At 44.5% G+C, this 16,756-nt stretch overlaps 1 protein-coding gene across 1 annotated transcript; it reads left to right on the plus strand.

Moving 5' to 3' along the window:
• The first annotated feature begins 870 nt into the window (after positions 1–870).
• Positions 871–16,464, plus strand: LOC126284088 (endocuticle structural glycoprotein SgAbd-8-like). The gene is made up of 3 exons (XM_049982736.1): positions 871–949; positions 8,157–8,293; positions 14,967–16,464. Exons 1-3 carry the CDS (start codon positions 941–943, stop codon positions 15,235–15,237), a joined length of 417 nt encoding a protein of 138 aa, XP_049838693.1. The 5' UTR covers positions 871–940; the 3' UTR covers positions 15,238–16,464.
• Positions 16,465–16,756: the final 292 nt, after the last annotated feature.

The raw sequence follows: 16,756 nt of genomic DNA on the forward strand, positions 1-16,756 counted from the left end.
GGCTCGTAGGTGCTCACGAAGAGAGTTCCCTCCGTAGGCTCGGCACACAATCGTGATCGGCGCTGCCGCCGAGTTCGCCCGTACGCAACGCCTTCCGGCACCAGACTGATGCTACTCCGTGGACCCAATCGTCTCCACAGCCGGTAGCGTAACACGTGAGCGCACCGAAGCCTGGCGATTGTCGCAACCTGGGCTCTTCATACACGCACAGCTGGTAGTGTCTTCCCTCTCCCCCCCCCCCCCTCTTCCACCCACCATGTTTCCCTCCGCCACTGTTTCCTAAGCACGGTACGTCGGTAATCAACTCGGTGACGTCACCAATTACACGAAAGTGATATTAACATTTCTTGGGAATACCATTACTCATTCACTCGTGCATTTATTTACAACACTATCTTTCCCTGATGTACGTCTTACCAGATATGATTGTGGAAGTATTTCCTTCCTACCTGACCACAATTGCTACTTTATTCTTTATTAATACTTCTGACATCACTATTGTTAGTAATACAATACGTGGAGCCAACGCGTGTGACTTGAACCGTTATAGTGACTGCTGTAAGAGCGACGAGGATGAGGTGATGAGGTAAGGATGCGCACCTCTCTGGAGAAAGGACCTCTTCTCCCCACGCTCTACCCCTGACGCTGACTGCTGGCAGCACACGCGCGCACACACACACACACACACACACACGGCAGAGCAGCCGCCACCCAGAGTCGGCTTGCCTCCCTCCACAGCCACCGTGCCCGTGCCGGGACGTTTTTCAGCAGCTGTCCCCGCGCACCGCCGTCGTCTCCGCTGTGGGGGTGGGGTGGGGGGCGGGGCGGAGGATGCCCGCCGCACGGTATAAATACCCGGGGAAGCGCAGGGAACAGCATCAGTCGCCATCCGGTGATCCTACCTACAGCGGTCCTCACAGCACAACGAGCAGCAACAGCCATGAAGACGGTGCGTATGTGCGACGAGTGGTAGGAACGACTCAGCATTCCGTACCAGTACTCTCCGGTTAAGAGTAACTTCAAACAGCGTCGATATGTATTACATAGACTTCTACGGCGAGTGTCAATTTGAGGAACGTCCTTTTCGGTAATAGGAAGGGTCATTCCGAAACACTGCAACAACTATAAACCAACAGTTTCGTCGTCCTGAAGTGGGTCGCTGCAGAGACGGTCGAAACGTCAGTTTTATTGTTGTCTCCGTGTTCGGTATATCGCCACCTAATACACAAAAGGATTGTATGCAAAATACCCTTCTCTATAGCATCTGTACCTCTTTCGAGTTTTCATTACTTAAGTCTCCTTATTTTAGCTCCCTCGTAACTCGCCACACATCCAATTCCTTAAAAACCTGCAGGAAAATTCCTGTCATTTTTTCTTCGTAGTAACTGGAACGTCTCTCACAAATGCTTGTGTCCATTAACCGGTGAACTTTCTGGTAACAAATTGCAAGTGCTCTCGAAGAATGGGGATGGCACTGGACACGCTTTCGGGAGGAGAGCTGTTCAAAACTCCTTCCGGTCTTCCACATTTAGCTTTCCTGCAAATTTTTCGTCGCTGAAAGTTAAACCCTATCTCTTCTTGACATGTTACTTCGATCTAAGATCCTCTTCCAACATATTCTGTCTCGAAACGTCAACAGAAAAAAAACAGTTATTTCTAATTCAGTAATCGTGGAAAAGAGTACTTATTGATGACGCTTTAGATAAAGGACATACTAATGGGACGCACTTCGAAGACAGGAAAATGAATAGTCACAAGATACAACTTCTGAATCGCTTGTTACATGAACCGAAAGTATCGGGAAGTCCAAGCTCGAAACAGAAGATTCGTGGACTATCATTGTTCTTGGGCGAGCATTGAGAACTGCAATGTTCTCGTCTGTCATCAGCATTTGATGGTAAATGTGCTGTTGACAGAAGCTGTTCCATGTCTTCCCACCTGATTAGTACGAATATATCTTATAATTCATAGTGCGCTAACAATGAAGGCGACTTTATATCTCCACGTACAGTATTAAGGATAAGAAGCTAGAGATTTTCCTAAAGCTACTGAACTGACTGCTCGAATATTTTTCTGAAACTGTTCCATTCGAGATATCTTTTCGCAGTCATCCTCCTACTACGTTCTCCAACTCCTCATAAGTCGACGTTTATTTTAGTCCAGTACTGGGTTATGAAGTGTCACAAACTTCTTGAACGAAGCTAATTCGAGAAAAAAATGGTTTCGTGTGGTAAGAGCGTTCCTTTAAAAATCTCAGTCGAGATGCGCTAATACCACTGGCTAGAAATACAAGTACCTAATTTTTGGTATCTAGTAAATTTATAATTTACTTAAGCACTATAGCACCTAGCAACGTGGCACGGTACTTTGACGTAAGAGCGTCCGAAACTTCATCTGACCTTTCGGAGTGAAATTTCTCCAAACTCCTCTGAACTCGGGGCCTTAAAGGCAACGCGAAGAATCTTAACCGGGCACACTTATGATCAAAAGCAAAACGTGTCAGCAATCCAAATGTTGTCTTAAACACGTGGCTCTCTCCTCCTACAAGTGGTGTGTTGCTGTCTTCCTCCCACCTTCGGATTGACTTAACCAGTCAGTTCAGTTACACCGGATGGTATAGTTTAGCGTGGACTCCGAAACACAGTGCAGTGTCATACTATTCATGCACATAGAGCAAGACAGAAGGTGAAAGACTAAGTAGTAAAAAATACATTTGACCGAGACCGGTTTGAACTTTGCACCTTTGATTTTTTGGTCTGACAGCGATGTAGCCGCCAATAACAGAGTAGCTATACTAACACACAACATGTATGTGACGTCATAGAGGGAAAACTTGAGGCCAAGATCCATTTACTGTTATATTTTCTATACGTAGAAAGTATGAGAAGAGCAGTTCTGCATAGAGATTAGTTCCCATTTCAGGAACTGGCTGAGTCGTCAGTAGACTGCAAGGTGTAGAACGAAGGAAAGTATTCGTTCCTGGCCTCAAAGTGTGAACAGTCTATCAACTGGTGTTCTCAAATACTTCAAATAGCTCTGATCACTATGAGAGTTGACATCTGAGGTCATCAGTCCCCTAGACTTCGAACTACTTAAACCTAACTAACCTAAGGACATCACACACAGCCATGTACGAGGCAGGATTCGAACCTGCGACCGTCGCAGCAGCGCGGTTCCGGAATGAAGCCCCTAGAACCGCTCGGCCACATTGGCCGGCCTGGCGTTCTCAGATTCGAGCTATAAGTTCATTTATCAGTAACTTTATATGGCGTGAAGTTGCTCTAGGATGCTTACTGAAACATCCGCACTGAACATAACAGCGTGGTATGCTTATCTCAACGTGTGCAACGCTGGCAAGTAATCTTAACAATTTCTTAGTTTCCACATTAAGAAGTTAATGATGAGAGTGGGATCTCACAATGAGATTGAGATGCCTGTACGGGCAGATGCCACTGAAGATAAGTATCCGTGCAGATGTGTACACCGCGGAAGAAAAGCTGCGCAAAAGGAGCGGGAGTCGTTAAGAAACAAACAGCCGCCGGGTAGCACGTGCTCGAGCGTGTGGTAGCGGCGTACAGGTGACTGCTAATTGCGTGCGAAGTAGCCACGAGTCTTCTTGCGAAAGGCGGAGGGGGGCTTCCAGGGGCCTTCCTCTCGCAAGAAGCGGCAGCACATGCGGCGGAGAGGGTGGAAAAGGGCCCTCCCAGATAGCATCTCTCCCGCTTGCGCCTGCCGCTGTTACGTGGGGACTGGGACGCGTCGCAATATGCTGACTTACAGCACCGTCCGACACTTAACTCCGTCCTTCATCGCTCGACTGCTGCCTCTTCTGTGGGTTCCCCTCTGCTCCACCTGTCCCAATTGTTGTAGGAAAGGTGGGTGGAAGGCTGAGATCGTCGGTAGATGAAAATACGATCGAACAAGATTTGTGACTGCATCAACGATCTCTTGACATGGAAGACGAAGCGTATCATTTAGGACTGAGAATCATGGACAGATGTAAAAATACTTGTTTATTTCAATGACATAGCGGACAATACTAATAGTCTCTGTATGTCCATATTTTTCAAAGATGGTTGTGGGACTCGGCCGTTCGGTACTGGATTCGTATCAAACACCTTTCGGCCGCCTAGTTTCCAAACTTATTTTATTTGGCTACAAGTTTCGGCAATTTACTAAGCCATCTTCAGGCCCCTTCCCACACGGCGCTCAGGGACCTGAAGGTGGCGTAGTAGATCACCGAAACTGGTACTCTGTCTTCAGGCCACGAATGGCCTACCGGGACCATCCGACCGCCGTGTCATCCTCAGAGGAGGATGCGGATAGGAGGGGCGTGGGGTCAGCACACCGCTCTCCCGGTCGTTATGATGATATTCTTGGTCGAACCCGCTGTTATTCGGTCGTGTAGCTCCTCAATCGGCTTCAAAAGGCGTTATTGGATACGGATACGGAAGTCACGCAGTCAGCACAACACCCTCCCTGTGGTTGTCAGTTTTCGTTTCCGGAGTTGCTACTTTTCAGTCAAGAAGCCACGCGTTTGGTCTCACAAGGACTGAATGCACGCTACTTGCCAACAGCGCCCGGTAGAACCAGACGGTCATCCTTCTAAAAGCTAGCCAAGCCCGACACCGCTAAGCTCGGGCGATATAACGGAAACTGGTGGTAACACTGCGGCAAGGCCGTTGGCAAAGTCTGTTTAGCATTCAAAATAAATATAATCTAGCACTTTCGTAGCCCATCAAGTCACAATGTCGTAGGTAGCGATCTATTTGTTACCATATTCTATGAATAACGTAGACAATATGGTCAGTGAGGAAGAGAGCTCTTTATCCTTTTAAACGTGAACCCAGTGAAATGTATCGATGATTGATGTGAATGAGGGAAGGCGGGTGACGAATGTTTAGGGCCTTTCACCGTTTCAAGTGCGATAGGTTGCAGAGTGCAAGACTGCGAGCCAGCCCGCATAATTCAGGAGGTCCCCTTGGCTGCCACGCAAGCCTCAATGAGCCAAGCGACCGTGAAACCTGGATGGAGAGGGAAAGCTACGCTCTCGTCTTCTTCTGGTGTGATGGCAAGCTACGACGTGCTTCGATGTATTTTACCTGCTCATGAATGATGTCCATTTGTGACAGGATTGTAGGCATATAAGATAAAAGATGGATTTCGACAGGATACGCACATTGCATACTCTCCTCTAGAACCTGAACTAGAAATGCTGAATATGGGGTACCATCTCTTTTACACAAATTGACACGTGGGGATTTATGTCGTTATAGAAAACGTAGTGATAAGGTTTCACAAGAGAAGAAATAATCAAGTAGTTTATTCAGAAATCTTTATAATCAAATTAATGTATCACAAAAAACTGTGAAATGTCAGAAGTGTATCTTCTCATATTACTCTAGAAAAATTAAAAAAGCTGCTTTATTCAAATGGCGGCAGTATTTGCATAGGCACTATAAAGAGAACGAAACTGGTCAATAGGGAACATACTTCCAATTACTAATTACGTAGCGTCCGCTATGAATTACTTGTGTACCATTAGGGCAAATAAAACTAGCAAGCAAACAATTAAGGGACGTTTCATTATTGGGTCAAGTTTCTTAGTAACGATTTGTTACAGTGTTACTAACAGTTATCTATCACTTTTATTTCCTGTTCTGTTAGTGACACATTAAAATGAAATGAGTACAGTATACAAAAATTAAGTGTATGAAATTCTTATTTCCGAACACTCTATTAGTTGCTGTTACTGAAGATCCAGACAGCAAAGCTGTATGAGAGAAAGTTTCAGACTGTTTGATGCCCGGACGAAGGGTGGAGTGGGGCGAGATCGAGTAGTGAAAAGGGGTGGGGGGTTGTCATATGGATAGACCGGTAAGGAGGAACATAGCTTTTGTGAAGTAACAGTATATTTCCGAAAGCAATGTGTGTCTACCAAGAATGAAACTTTCACCCTACAGTAGAGTGTGCGAAGAGACTCGCACTCGAAACTAAAACTCGGCTACCCAGACACGAGACAGGACCCGACCTCACAGCTTTGATTCCGTCGGTACCTGTATATGTATTTTTATTTTCGTGGTGGCCTAGTTTCTCTTGATTATTGGTGTGCTAAATGTACCTTTTCGTGGCCAAACACGTAAATGGAATGAAGGTAGTAATATTGTCCACGTGTATAACATCTGTTGGTATTTTCCTTTATTGTTTTCATGAACAGCGCTATTGTGAGACAATGCTTCAAAATTTCATTGTCTATTTCTTTCGTTTAAACAAACCTCAGTGCTTGAGTATTTTGACATTCAGCACTGGTCGTGTCAGTTCGGCAGATACAAGGAGATATAAGGCAACCATTTTTAGCAAGTTTAAGCAGCGTGTACCAATATAATAAGGGCTGTATTGTGGTATTTGGAAATCTTTAGGACGAATTGGCGCATTTTTATGAGAACAACAGAGCGTTCACTAAAATGGAGACACCTACGCTTGTCAGTATTGAGCAACTGCTTCTTAGAACTCGCTCTCTCGAAAACGATCCTTACGGTACCTGAATCCAAAACACAGACACGCTATTTTGAAGGGGGCGGACTCAGCAGATCGGTGAAAGTGGGGAGAGAGGGTCACGATCGTTGGAACTGGAGCATTTCGGGATACGCTGGAATTGTTCCCGGAAGCAGTAGCGAGAAATCGTAGCCGCATCTTAAACATCCTGTGCGCGACGTCGTGAATGAAGGCAGGCCTGAAATGCAACATCAGTCGGAGAGTGACAACGTCACGTGCTACGACCTGAATTCGTTTTACGCTCGACCGGTTCAGTCTCGCCAATTAGTACGCAAATCACTTGTGCTACTTACGTCCGCTCCTCACCGTTACTCTTGCTCCCAAACAAAGCACTTCGAGCGGACGTGTCGTCATCAGGAGCACGTGTGCCCTGCAGGCGCTTCCAGCAATGTGTGTGTCATCGCGTGGGTTGAGCCCCACCCTGCGGTACACCACGTCGTAAATACGCGTTGCCTTCTGTGTTTACGCAATGAGACTTCCCCTTAGCTTCGCACATAGTCATATGTATGAGTTCGCAGCAAACGTTTTCCCCTTATCACAACTAATTCCAACACGCTGGAGTTCAACGAATGATGACAATAATATTCCGAGAGAATGATATCATCTGCAAATTTAGTAATTATATCCTATAGCGTATCGTAAATTCATGTAACAACCTGCTCCGACTCTAATCTCACACAGTACTTTCAACAAATTTGTTATTTATTGAAAGGTGTAAGAGAGCTTCGCTGACATTGTTCAGGCAGATATCGAAATCAGATTTGATCGTCACTGAAAAGTTGGCATATCAAATATTTCTTGAATAACATCATTTAACGAATAACTGAAACTCTACGAAACTCTTTTAGTACTTACATCTACATCGATACTCCGCAAGCCACCTGACGGTGTGTGGCGGAGGGTACCTTGAGTACATCTATCGGTTCTCCTATTCCAGTCTGGTTCGTGGAAAAAAAGATTGTCGGTATGCCTCTGTGTGGGCTCTAATCTCTCTGATTTTATCCTCATGGTCTGTTCGCGAGGTATACGTAGGAGGGAGCAATATACCGCTTGACTCCTCGGTGAAGGTATGTTCTCGAAACTTCAGCGAAAGGCCGTACCGAGCTACTGAGCGTCTCTCTTGCGAAGGCTTCCACTGGAGTTTATCTATCATCTCTGTAACGCATTCGCGATTACTAAATGATCCTGCAACGAAGCGTGCTGCTGTCCGTTGGATCTTCTCTATCTCTTCTATCAACACCATCTGATACGGATCCCACACTGGTAAGCAGTATTCAAGCAGTGGGCGAACAAGTGTTCCCTTTGTTTTCGGATTGCATTTCCTTATGATTCTTCCAATGAATCTCAGGGAGGCATCTGGTTTACCGACGATTAATTTTATAAGGTCATTCCATTTTAAATCAGATTTGATCGTCACTGAAAAGTTGACATATCAAGTTTATTGCAAAGTGGTTTTCTCCCCGAACTGATAAGTCATAACTAAGAACTGCTGTGTTCTGTGTTCTACGCTCTCTTTAGACACGGGGAGGAGTGACGCATCTTCAGCTCGCCTTGTCTTTTGGTGTCATCGGAAGGTAATGTTGAGTGTTTGGCTGTTACAGATCGCAGTGCTGATGATGTTCGTCGTTTCGGCGGTGGTCGCTAGGCCACAGGCGCCTAGCGGGCAGAACACGTCACCAATCCCGATCATCAGCTACGTCAACGAGGGTGTCAACTTTGACGGTTCCTACAAATGGAGGTACGTATAGTTTTTGATCTTGTGTTCTAATCTATGATGTTGGGCTACAAAAATCGTACACCACAACCAACAGCTAATTAAATATCAGTATTCTGACAGCCTTAATGTGGCCAACTATAACTTCGCCTCCAGTGCAAACCAGCTAACCTCAGAGTAGCACTTACACCCAAGGTCCCCCAACTATGTTTTGATATATTATAAACCCAGCCCCATCCTGCAGTTTCATCCCTTTGCTCTTTTCTCTGTTCCAATGACAGATATTCTCAGATCTCTTTTCATACGTCCTCTATGCTTTTTCCTTCTTTGGGTCAATGTTCTACACAATTTCCTCTACTGTCAATTTCTGAGAATGAAATTGCGGTAGCAATAGAACATTTAGGGCAATCTTTGCATATAAATTTAGTTCTCATACGAATTTTAAAGAACCACGAGATAATAATCGCTGTATGGAAATCATTAACATGAATGTTGTCAAACCCCTCCAGTCCATGCCTTTCTCAAAGGTTGCATGTCTTTTGGACAAGTCTGTCCCTCCATACTTACCAATACCGTGATAAATAATTCTAATTGCTACTAACATTTCAATACAAGCAACTGAAATTTGCCTCTCGACGTCAGACTTTGATATTTTGTTATTATTTTTGCGTTAACGTCCAGAGCAATCTATACTATGCCTGTGGAAGCTGAATATGTGAAATGTTCTATCTTGCAACGGCTAAGCTGTATATGTGGAATGTTCTAACGCCGGTTTTGAACACTAAGATAAATGAAATAAATTGCAATCTGTAGTGTAAATTCTTTCAGACTTCATTTTTATACAGAGTGGTCAGAGACAATCTGAAGAGCTTGTAAGGTTGTTGCAGAGTAGGTTACACTGAGAAATAATTGTGAAAAAAAAAATTCAGTACATAGCGCTGTTTTCGATTTAATTAGCATAGAAGTTAGCTAGTGAGGCCGCCACGGGCGCAAATTGAAACGGTTCATCAGATACAATTGGCGTCAATTCCTCTTATAGCGTAGATAATAGCGATAAAGACTGCTCAGTGTTTGGCTCGGGTTCGATTCCAGCTACCGTCCCACGTCCAATATTTGTATCGTTTTACTGTTCGGTTTTAGGAAACAAAACGAACAACACGTTTGGCGGCGCCGTGTCTAGCGAGCAGCTGGAACTAGTGTCCACAAAGGCCTGATTGGCTTACTTGAATGTAAATTAAGCAGGTAGCCATTATTACAGTGCAATGTACTTCACAAACAGAGGCCGTAGATAACTGATGTCTTTATAACTCCATGCGTGGTTCACAAGACTCGAAACTCGTTGGGCTAGCTGGAGTACAATGATGAGCAGACAGCGTTTGTAAGGAATACTGTGCAGGCGTGACCCAGAGAAAGTCCAGCGGTCAGTGAACGTTTGCAGAGGTCGCCTTCTGGCAGCGAACAGCTGGTGAGTCAGTCTGCTCCGCGTAATGTACACCAGCTGCACTTTCTCCCGTTTAACGGCTCCACCGCTCGTAAAGACTCCCGCCATGCTGTGTGCTATCTACATTTTACTCCAACAAGGGAAGCACCGTTAATTCGGATTTCGGTGCACGGACAATAAGGCACAGTTCAGTACATCTTAGGTTAAACATAAGGTTGCCAGAACCTTGTAGAAACAGCTGCATCCCTCTAGAAAACGTATTCTCAAAAGTAAGTGTGAAATTGTCGTATATTCATTCCATGAACTGATCACTAGATACTCAAAGCGCCCCTCACACTTTCATTCTTCTGAGGGGTGAAGGTTACATGACTCATTTATGTTTCACAAAACAGGGCGCATCATGAACAATACATTAGAAGTCTTACGCAGATCAGCTCTCTACTCAAATACTGCTCTGTCAATCTATGTTACGACGCTGAGGTTGGACCGAATAAGGCTCAGAACATGCAGGTCCATGCTTACATACTTCATGAGTGCTTTTGTTAAGACAGGTACAGCCGGTGGCATTCGGAAGAACGCAGCGTGTGAATGATACGTAACGGTTTATTCCTAGTACGTATATTTCAAAGATAACTCGATCTATACACCGTACTCAACTGAATAGTTGCAGATATAAGCAACTTGTGTTCGGTTTTTTAACTGATCATTGCATTGCTTCCGTTGTGCACCAAAAGCTACGCACGCAGAGAATATGGCGATGTGTCTTAGAGCAGAATCTTGTTATGTTCAGCATTGCCTTGTATGGATAACATACTGGTAAAAGGCAGGTTTAAGAAATTCATAACTCTTAATGTAAGTCGCAAGCAAAGAAATGGTCATCAGATCAGCAGAATTAGCTGTCTCCGACAAACATTTAACAGCAGGAACACCCTGTCTGGTTCCGGAGAAAAGCGAGGTGCGAGTTTCAGTACTTAAAAATAATTATTGGACTAAACCTATACTGTAAGTATTGAACAAGAATCCGGTGCCTCATTTCATTAATAAGTCTTCCTTAATGGAAAGCTACCTAATTGTATATTCACTAGCAATTTAAGGCTCCACAAATCGGGTAGCCAGTGAGACAACTCTCTTAATGCTTGACCGAACGAGGTGGCGCAGTGGTTAGCACACTGGACTCGGGAGGACGACGGTTCAATCCCGTCTCCAGCCATCCTGATTTAGGTTTTCCGTGATTTCTTTAAATCGTTTCAGGCAAATGCCGGGATGGTTCCTCTGAAAGGGCACGGCCGATTTCCTTCCCAATCCTTCCCTAACCCGAGCTTGCGCTCCGTCTCTAATGACCTCGTTGTCGACGGGACGTTAAACACTAACCACCACCACCACCATCTTAATGCTTGGCATTTCTCACTCATACTGCCAGTATGACATCGCCGTAAGGTGGGTTGCCTGCACACCAGGGATGCCACTCCGTTACCTGTCGTTTCGCTAACGTTAAGAATCTCAGCCCAGGCTGCATCAATCACTTACATTTCGGTGCACAAATGCACGTCATTTAAGTTATTTAATTCACTTCTTTCTTTTGCAGCGTACCATTTACCGTTCTCCCTACCGCCATACAAGAGCTTTGATGATTGTCATTACTTACGTGATTTAATATCTCGCGAACGTATACCACTCCACGTCATTCGGTTCTTTAAGCCCTCCCGTGAAAGTTGTTTCTTCGTGTGTTGTTAACGATTCATAGAGAGCATATAGAGATTAGGAATGCAGTTACTCAATCAAGGTGTTCGTTCCGTTGAAGAGGAATGAGTGGCAATAACAACAGCAAATCCAACTGAAAAACTAACCAACTTGGAGCATTCACTTAGATGTAGAGAATAACCAATTTTTTCCAGTACTTTTAGTGGTATTAAACAACTTTTTGACATTGTTAGTCCAGTCTCGTAGTCCAGGCAGCTCTGCGTACTTGATCTTCATAAGATCAAACGTAGATCATTTTGCAATAATATGCGCGGCAATGGAGAAACAGTTTACACCCAAATGTGTCGATGCATGGTTTCCATGGGAATAAGAAGTCTTGCCGCTTGAGATTCTCAACTTGTCTAAGCACTAACCGTGACGCATCACCCGTAAACCTTGAAATAATCTTGCTCATCGACGTCCACGTCTACTTGCGTCACGAGCCACTATATCTGTTTCTTCTAGTCAGCTTTGCGTCATAAAGAGCTACGAGCAGTTAATCGTTCTGTTGGTTGCAGTACTGAATGGTTCCCATTTTGAAAACTTCTCTTGGACGATAATCATTAAAAGAAGACTTTTGTTAAAAAAAATTTCTTAAAAGACTCCGTTGTTTATTAAATAAAATAGGTCTATATTGCCAGATCCATTAGATAGATCAGCTCATTGCATTTCAGCAAGAACGCAGAGACAGTTCATGTATTCAGTAGCTATACAGAGTTCGTAGCGAATGAGTGTCACAGCGATTGCGGAATATATTCCACATTGAACATATTTTGATGACGACATTATGAATCTAAACCTATTTTAATAGCCCCCTGTGAAAGCTAATAAAGCAGTTAGTAACTTTTTCCCTCTTGTACTCCATTAATTAGCGTGAGAGTTTATTTCTCTAGCGACATTGTAATACGGTGATGTTGTTACTCGACATCTTCTTACTTCTTGAGCACAGAAGGTCTCGAATGGACTGTTTTCATTTTGAGTTCATGATTTCGGTTACAACTGATTCCCGACTACAGTACTAGTTTTAACTACCAATCGTGTTTACTTGATAGCTATCGCAGCATAAGGTATAATTACTCCGTTTCTCTCAGTTTCTGATTAATAAAGTTTAATGTAGTTCTTCGTATTTAGTAAAAAGCCCAAACGATGGAGTGTTTCGAATTATTTTACGTGTCAATTGGCACATTCACATTACATGTGCGAAGAGGTTGTTTAGCAGATGGAACAGTTAGTTCTGTTCTAGCGGTTTTCCAGCCAACCTTACCATAAAGATTTGCTTGCTCAAAGCTATTTCGCAGTACTAATTTTGACTGAAGACACTGTCTTTTTATCTGATTTTATGGTATACAACTCCTAGTTTGAGCAGTTCTGAGTCTCGTTTAATAAACTGAGAAAGGGTCACGAGAGCGATAACTGTGCATCTTAGGAAATCAATGTATGCACGCAGAGAAGTTATGTTACTGAAATGAGCCATACACGAAACTGAGTCTTCTTAGATTTGCCTATAGAACATTACGAAAACGTGACACTGTAGCTTTACACCACTGCTGACATCGTGTCTTAACAAATTTCATCTGCGATTATGTTTCACTACCAGTTTTGGATTCCCAGCGTTTGTCCGAGATTATCCACCACTAACCAAGCAATTCTCCTCATTTCCTTTCTGTGCAGAAATGCTGGTGGTTGGTAAGACTAAGAAGGAATCACGTGAACACGGATTCGTTCTGAACCTCTTCCCTACCTCATCTCACGCGAAACCTGAGTGCATATCAACGATTGTGTTGTTTATTCTAGCAACTTTACATCAATGAAGATATTCCAGCGTTCGAGGCAGCAGTAAATTGCACTTATGCATGAACCATATGTAACAATGGGTCCATTCCCATTAAACCATAAGCTACATTACCGTCGTACCTTACCACATATCATCGCCGTAACGATTGTTCAACTTCTTGCACTTGTCCTCGTTTATCAGTGACTACTCATCGGTACGAATGCATGTATTTGTTTCTAAATAAAAATGTTTCAAATGAGCACTATGGGACCTACCTTCTGAGGTCATCAGTCACCTAGAACTTACAACAACGTAAGCCTAACTAACCTAAGGACATCACAAACATCCATGCCCGAGGCAGAATTCGAACCTGCGACCGTAGCGGTCAGGCGCTTCCAGACTGTAGCGGCTAGAACCGCTCGGCCACTCCGGCCAGCATTTGTTTATCCTCTGCATTAGATGCCAGTTACAACGGACTATATGGTCTGGCAAGTAAATACCTCACAAGTATCTCACGGTCTACAACAAGATCTCTTTTAAAAAATGAGTAAAGCGAGTAGCTTACCATTCTGTGCAGCTATTAGTCGACCACTATATTATTGCCTGTCGTGAGTTTTTATCGTAATATTTCACGAGGACACGCTGAAACGTTTGATGGCTTGTGTATAGCTGTCTTGAAATCGTTTTCCTTTGTCAGAACTGTACTTGTTTAATGAAAGGTAACCGCGTGGTTCTGATAACGGACACCCGGGACCAAGTGAAATGGCATCGTGGTCTGGTAGTACGGCGGTGGTGGCGTTGCTAACAACAAAACACATAAATATTCTCTCTGTCTGTCTCTGACACAAACACATACACACACACACACACACACACACACACACACACAGTGAAAAATACAGGGTAGTAGCTAATTTTGTGCGTTAATTAGTGCAATTGTCACAACTATATCGTTAATGTCGTTGTTGTGGTCTTCAGTCCTGAGTCTGGTTTGATGCAGCTCTCCATGCTACTCTATCCTGTGCAAGCTTCTCCATCTCCCAGTACCTATTGCAGCCTACATCCTTCTGAATCTGCTGAGTGTATTCATCTCTTGGTCTCCCTATACGATTTCTACCCTCCACGCTGCCCTCCAATACTAAATTGATGATCCCTTGATGCCTCAGAACATGTCCTACCAACCGATCCCTTCTTCCAGTCAAGTTGTGCCTCAAATTTCCCTTCTCCCCAATCCTATTCAATACCTCCTTATTAGTTATGTGATCTACCCATCTAATCTTCAGCATTCTTCTGTAGCACCACATTTTGAAAGCTTCTATTCTCTTCTTGTCCATACTAGTTATCGTCCATGTTTCAATTCCATATATGGCCACACTGCAAGCAAATACTTTCAGAAACGACTTCCTAACACTTAAATCTATACTCGATGTTAACGAATTTCTCTTCTTCAGAAACGCTTTTCTTGCCATTGCCAGTCTACATTTTATAGCCTCTCTACTTCGGCCATCACCAGTTATTTGGCTCCCCGAAAATCAAAACTCCTTTACTACTTTAAGTGTCTCATTTCCTAATCTAATTCCCTCAGCGTCACCCGACTTAATTCGACAACATTCCATTATCCTCGTTTTGCTTTTGTTTATGTTCACCTTATATCCTCCCTTCAAGATACTGTCCATTCCTTTCAACTGCTATTCCAAGTCCTCATCAATACGCCTGAATAATGTGAGTGTACCCTATTGCAGCTACGAGACGGGCAACGAGATCCGCGCCCAGGAGGAGGGTTTCCTGAAGAACGCCGGCAATCCTGAGACCGAGGGCCAGGCGGCGCAGGGCTCTTACTCTTACACGGCGCCCGACGGCACCCGCATCGAGCTGACGTACACGGCCGACGAGAACGGCTTCGTTCCCCAGGGCGCCCACTTGCCCACGCCGCCACCCATCCCTGAGGCCATCCAGCGCGCCCTCGAATTCATCGCCAGCCAGCCGCCGCAGCCCGAGGACAACCAGCAATAGGCCGTCCGGGACGCCCAACACACACACATGCACACACACACTCCCCCGACTTCGGACCGAATAACGCTTGACACGTGAAGATTCTCCGCGCCGCTCTTTTGCCAGACAGTCCGTCGCCACCGAGTATAAATACTTCCTCACTCATGCGACTGAATCCCACTAACACGAATGGACACTTCCTTTACTTAAGACTTCTCGCATGTCCCATGTCTAAAGCTGAGTTCGTCAGGCAAAGTAGCAGCACGGAGAAACATTGAGACGCTGCTGGCGGCCGCCTGGCGATCTAAAACAATGAACTCCCGGTATATAAAGAGCAGTTGATTCACCACCCAGCATGTGTTACTCTATAAGGAAAACCCATAGCCGTAAATAGCTCTTGGACCCAGTACTGTGCAACAAAAGCATCAAAATTACTGTAGAGTTTTGTGATACCAGCGTGTAATAGCTCTTGTCTCCAAGCAAACGTCATCTGTATTGGGAATGACCGACAGTTGTGTCACGGTGTTTTGGTACTGGGAAACATTAAAGAAGTTGCCCTTCCAGTAGGTTGTCCAGTAACAAGTTGTTCTGCAGCTTGTTAGATGGCTCCGTGCCATACCGCAGTACGATTCCAGCATTGACAAAAGCCACAGCCGTAATGTTCAAGGTCTCGCCCGCACAACTCATCGCCATGCCGGGTAGAGCGCACCAGCAGCGACGTGTCGCCTGTGTCACTATGGAAATCCTCCACGTGACGCCCGACATTTTCGCGCGAAACATATCGCCGCGAACGTCCTGTGGAATAGGCAACTGGACGGGCGTCTCCGTGGCGCAGATTCCGTATTCCGGTGGCGTCGGGCGTCTCCAAGGCTAGACTCGATGCGACGCTGACGTGACCTTTCCCTTTCTGTACGTTTCAGTACAGCTACTGCCACAGGAAAATCGTCTCGCCGACAGGCTGCCGTAGTAGCGTCTCCGTGTCAATAGGGCTACTGTGCATATTTGTATACACACCGTACATAAAGGACCATTTTCAGGTTCCCATACTGCAACGTATCGCTCCACGTTTCTATGTTTTGTATGTATTTAATTGTGTATTCATTTTACTGGGTAATCTTACCCTTTCCTTGCTTCGGAAGAAGTGGCGACAACCGAAGCAGTCGCCGTCTTCATTGCCATTACTCATGTTTTATATTCTATATGCTACTGTATCATCGATAGTACGCGCAATAAACAGTTTTAAACAAATTTTCACACTTGTTTTCATTTATTCCTTTTTGTCTTAGAAGTATTAAGCAACAATATTTGTAAAAATTTACTAGGAAGTTTTTAAAGTTTCTCTAAAGACTTCCCTGAATTCTGATCACTGAGTATTAAGCGGTCATGAGTTCACTGAGTCGCACCCTCTAGCTCTCATAAAATGACATTACTAATACTGTGAGTATCACTCACATAATATTACCTGTCGAAGTAATCCGCTGCCTGCTGAAGAAACAATATAATTTTCCTCTACAGCAATACTTGTTTTCGTAAGCAACAT

This window comes from Schistocerca gregaria, chromosome 8 (genome assembly GCF_023897955.1).
Source record: "Schistocerca gregaria isolate iqSchGreg1 chromosome 8, iqSchGreg1.2, whole genome shotgun sequence".
NCBI classification, from domain to species: Eukaryota; Metazoa; Arthropoda; class Insecta; order Orthoptera; family Acrididae; genus Schistocerca; species Schistocerca gregaria.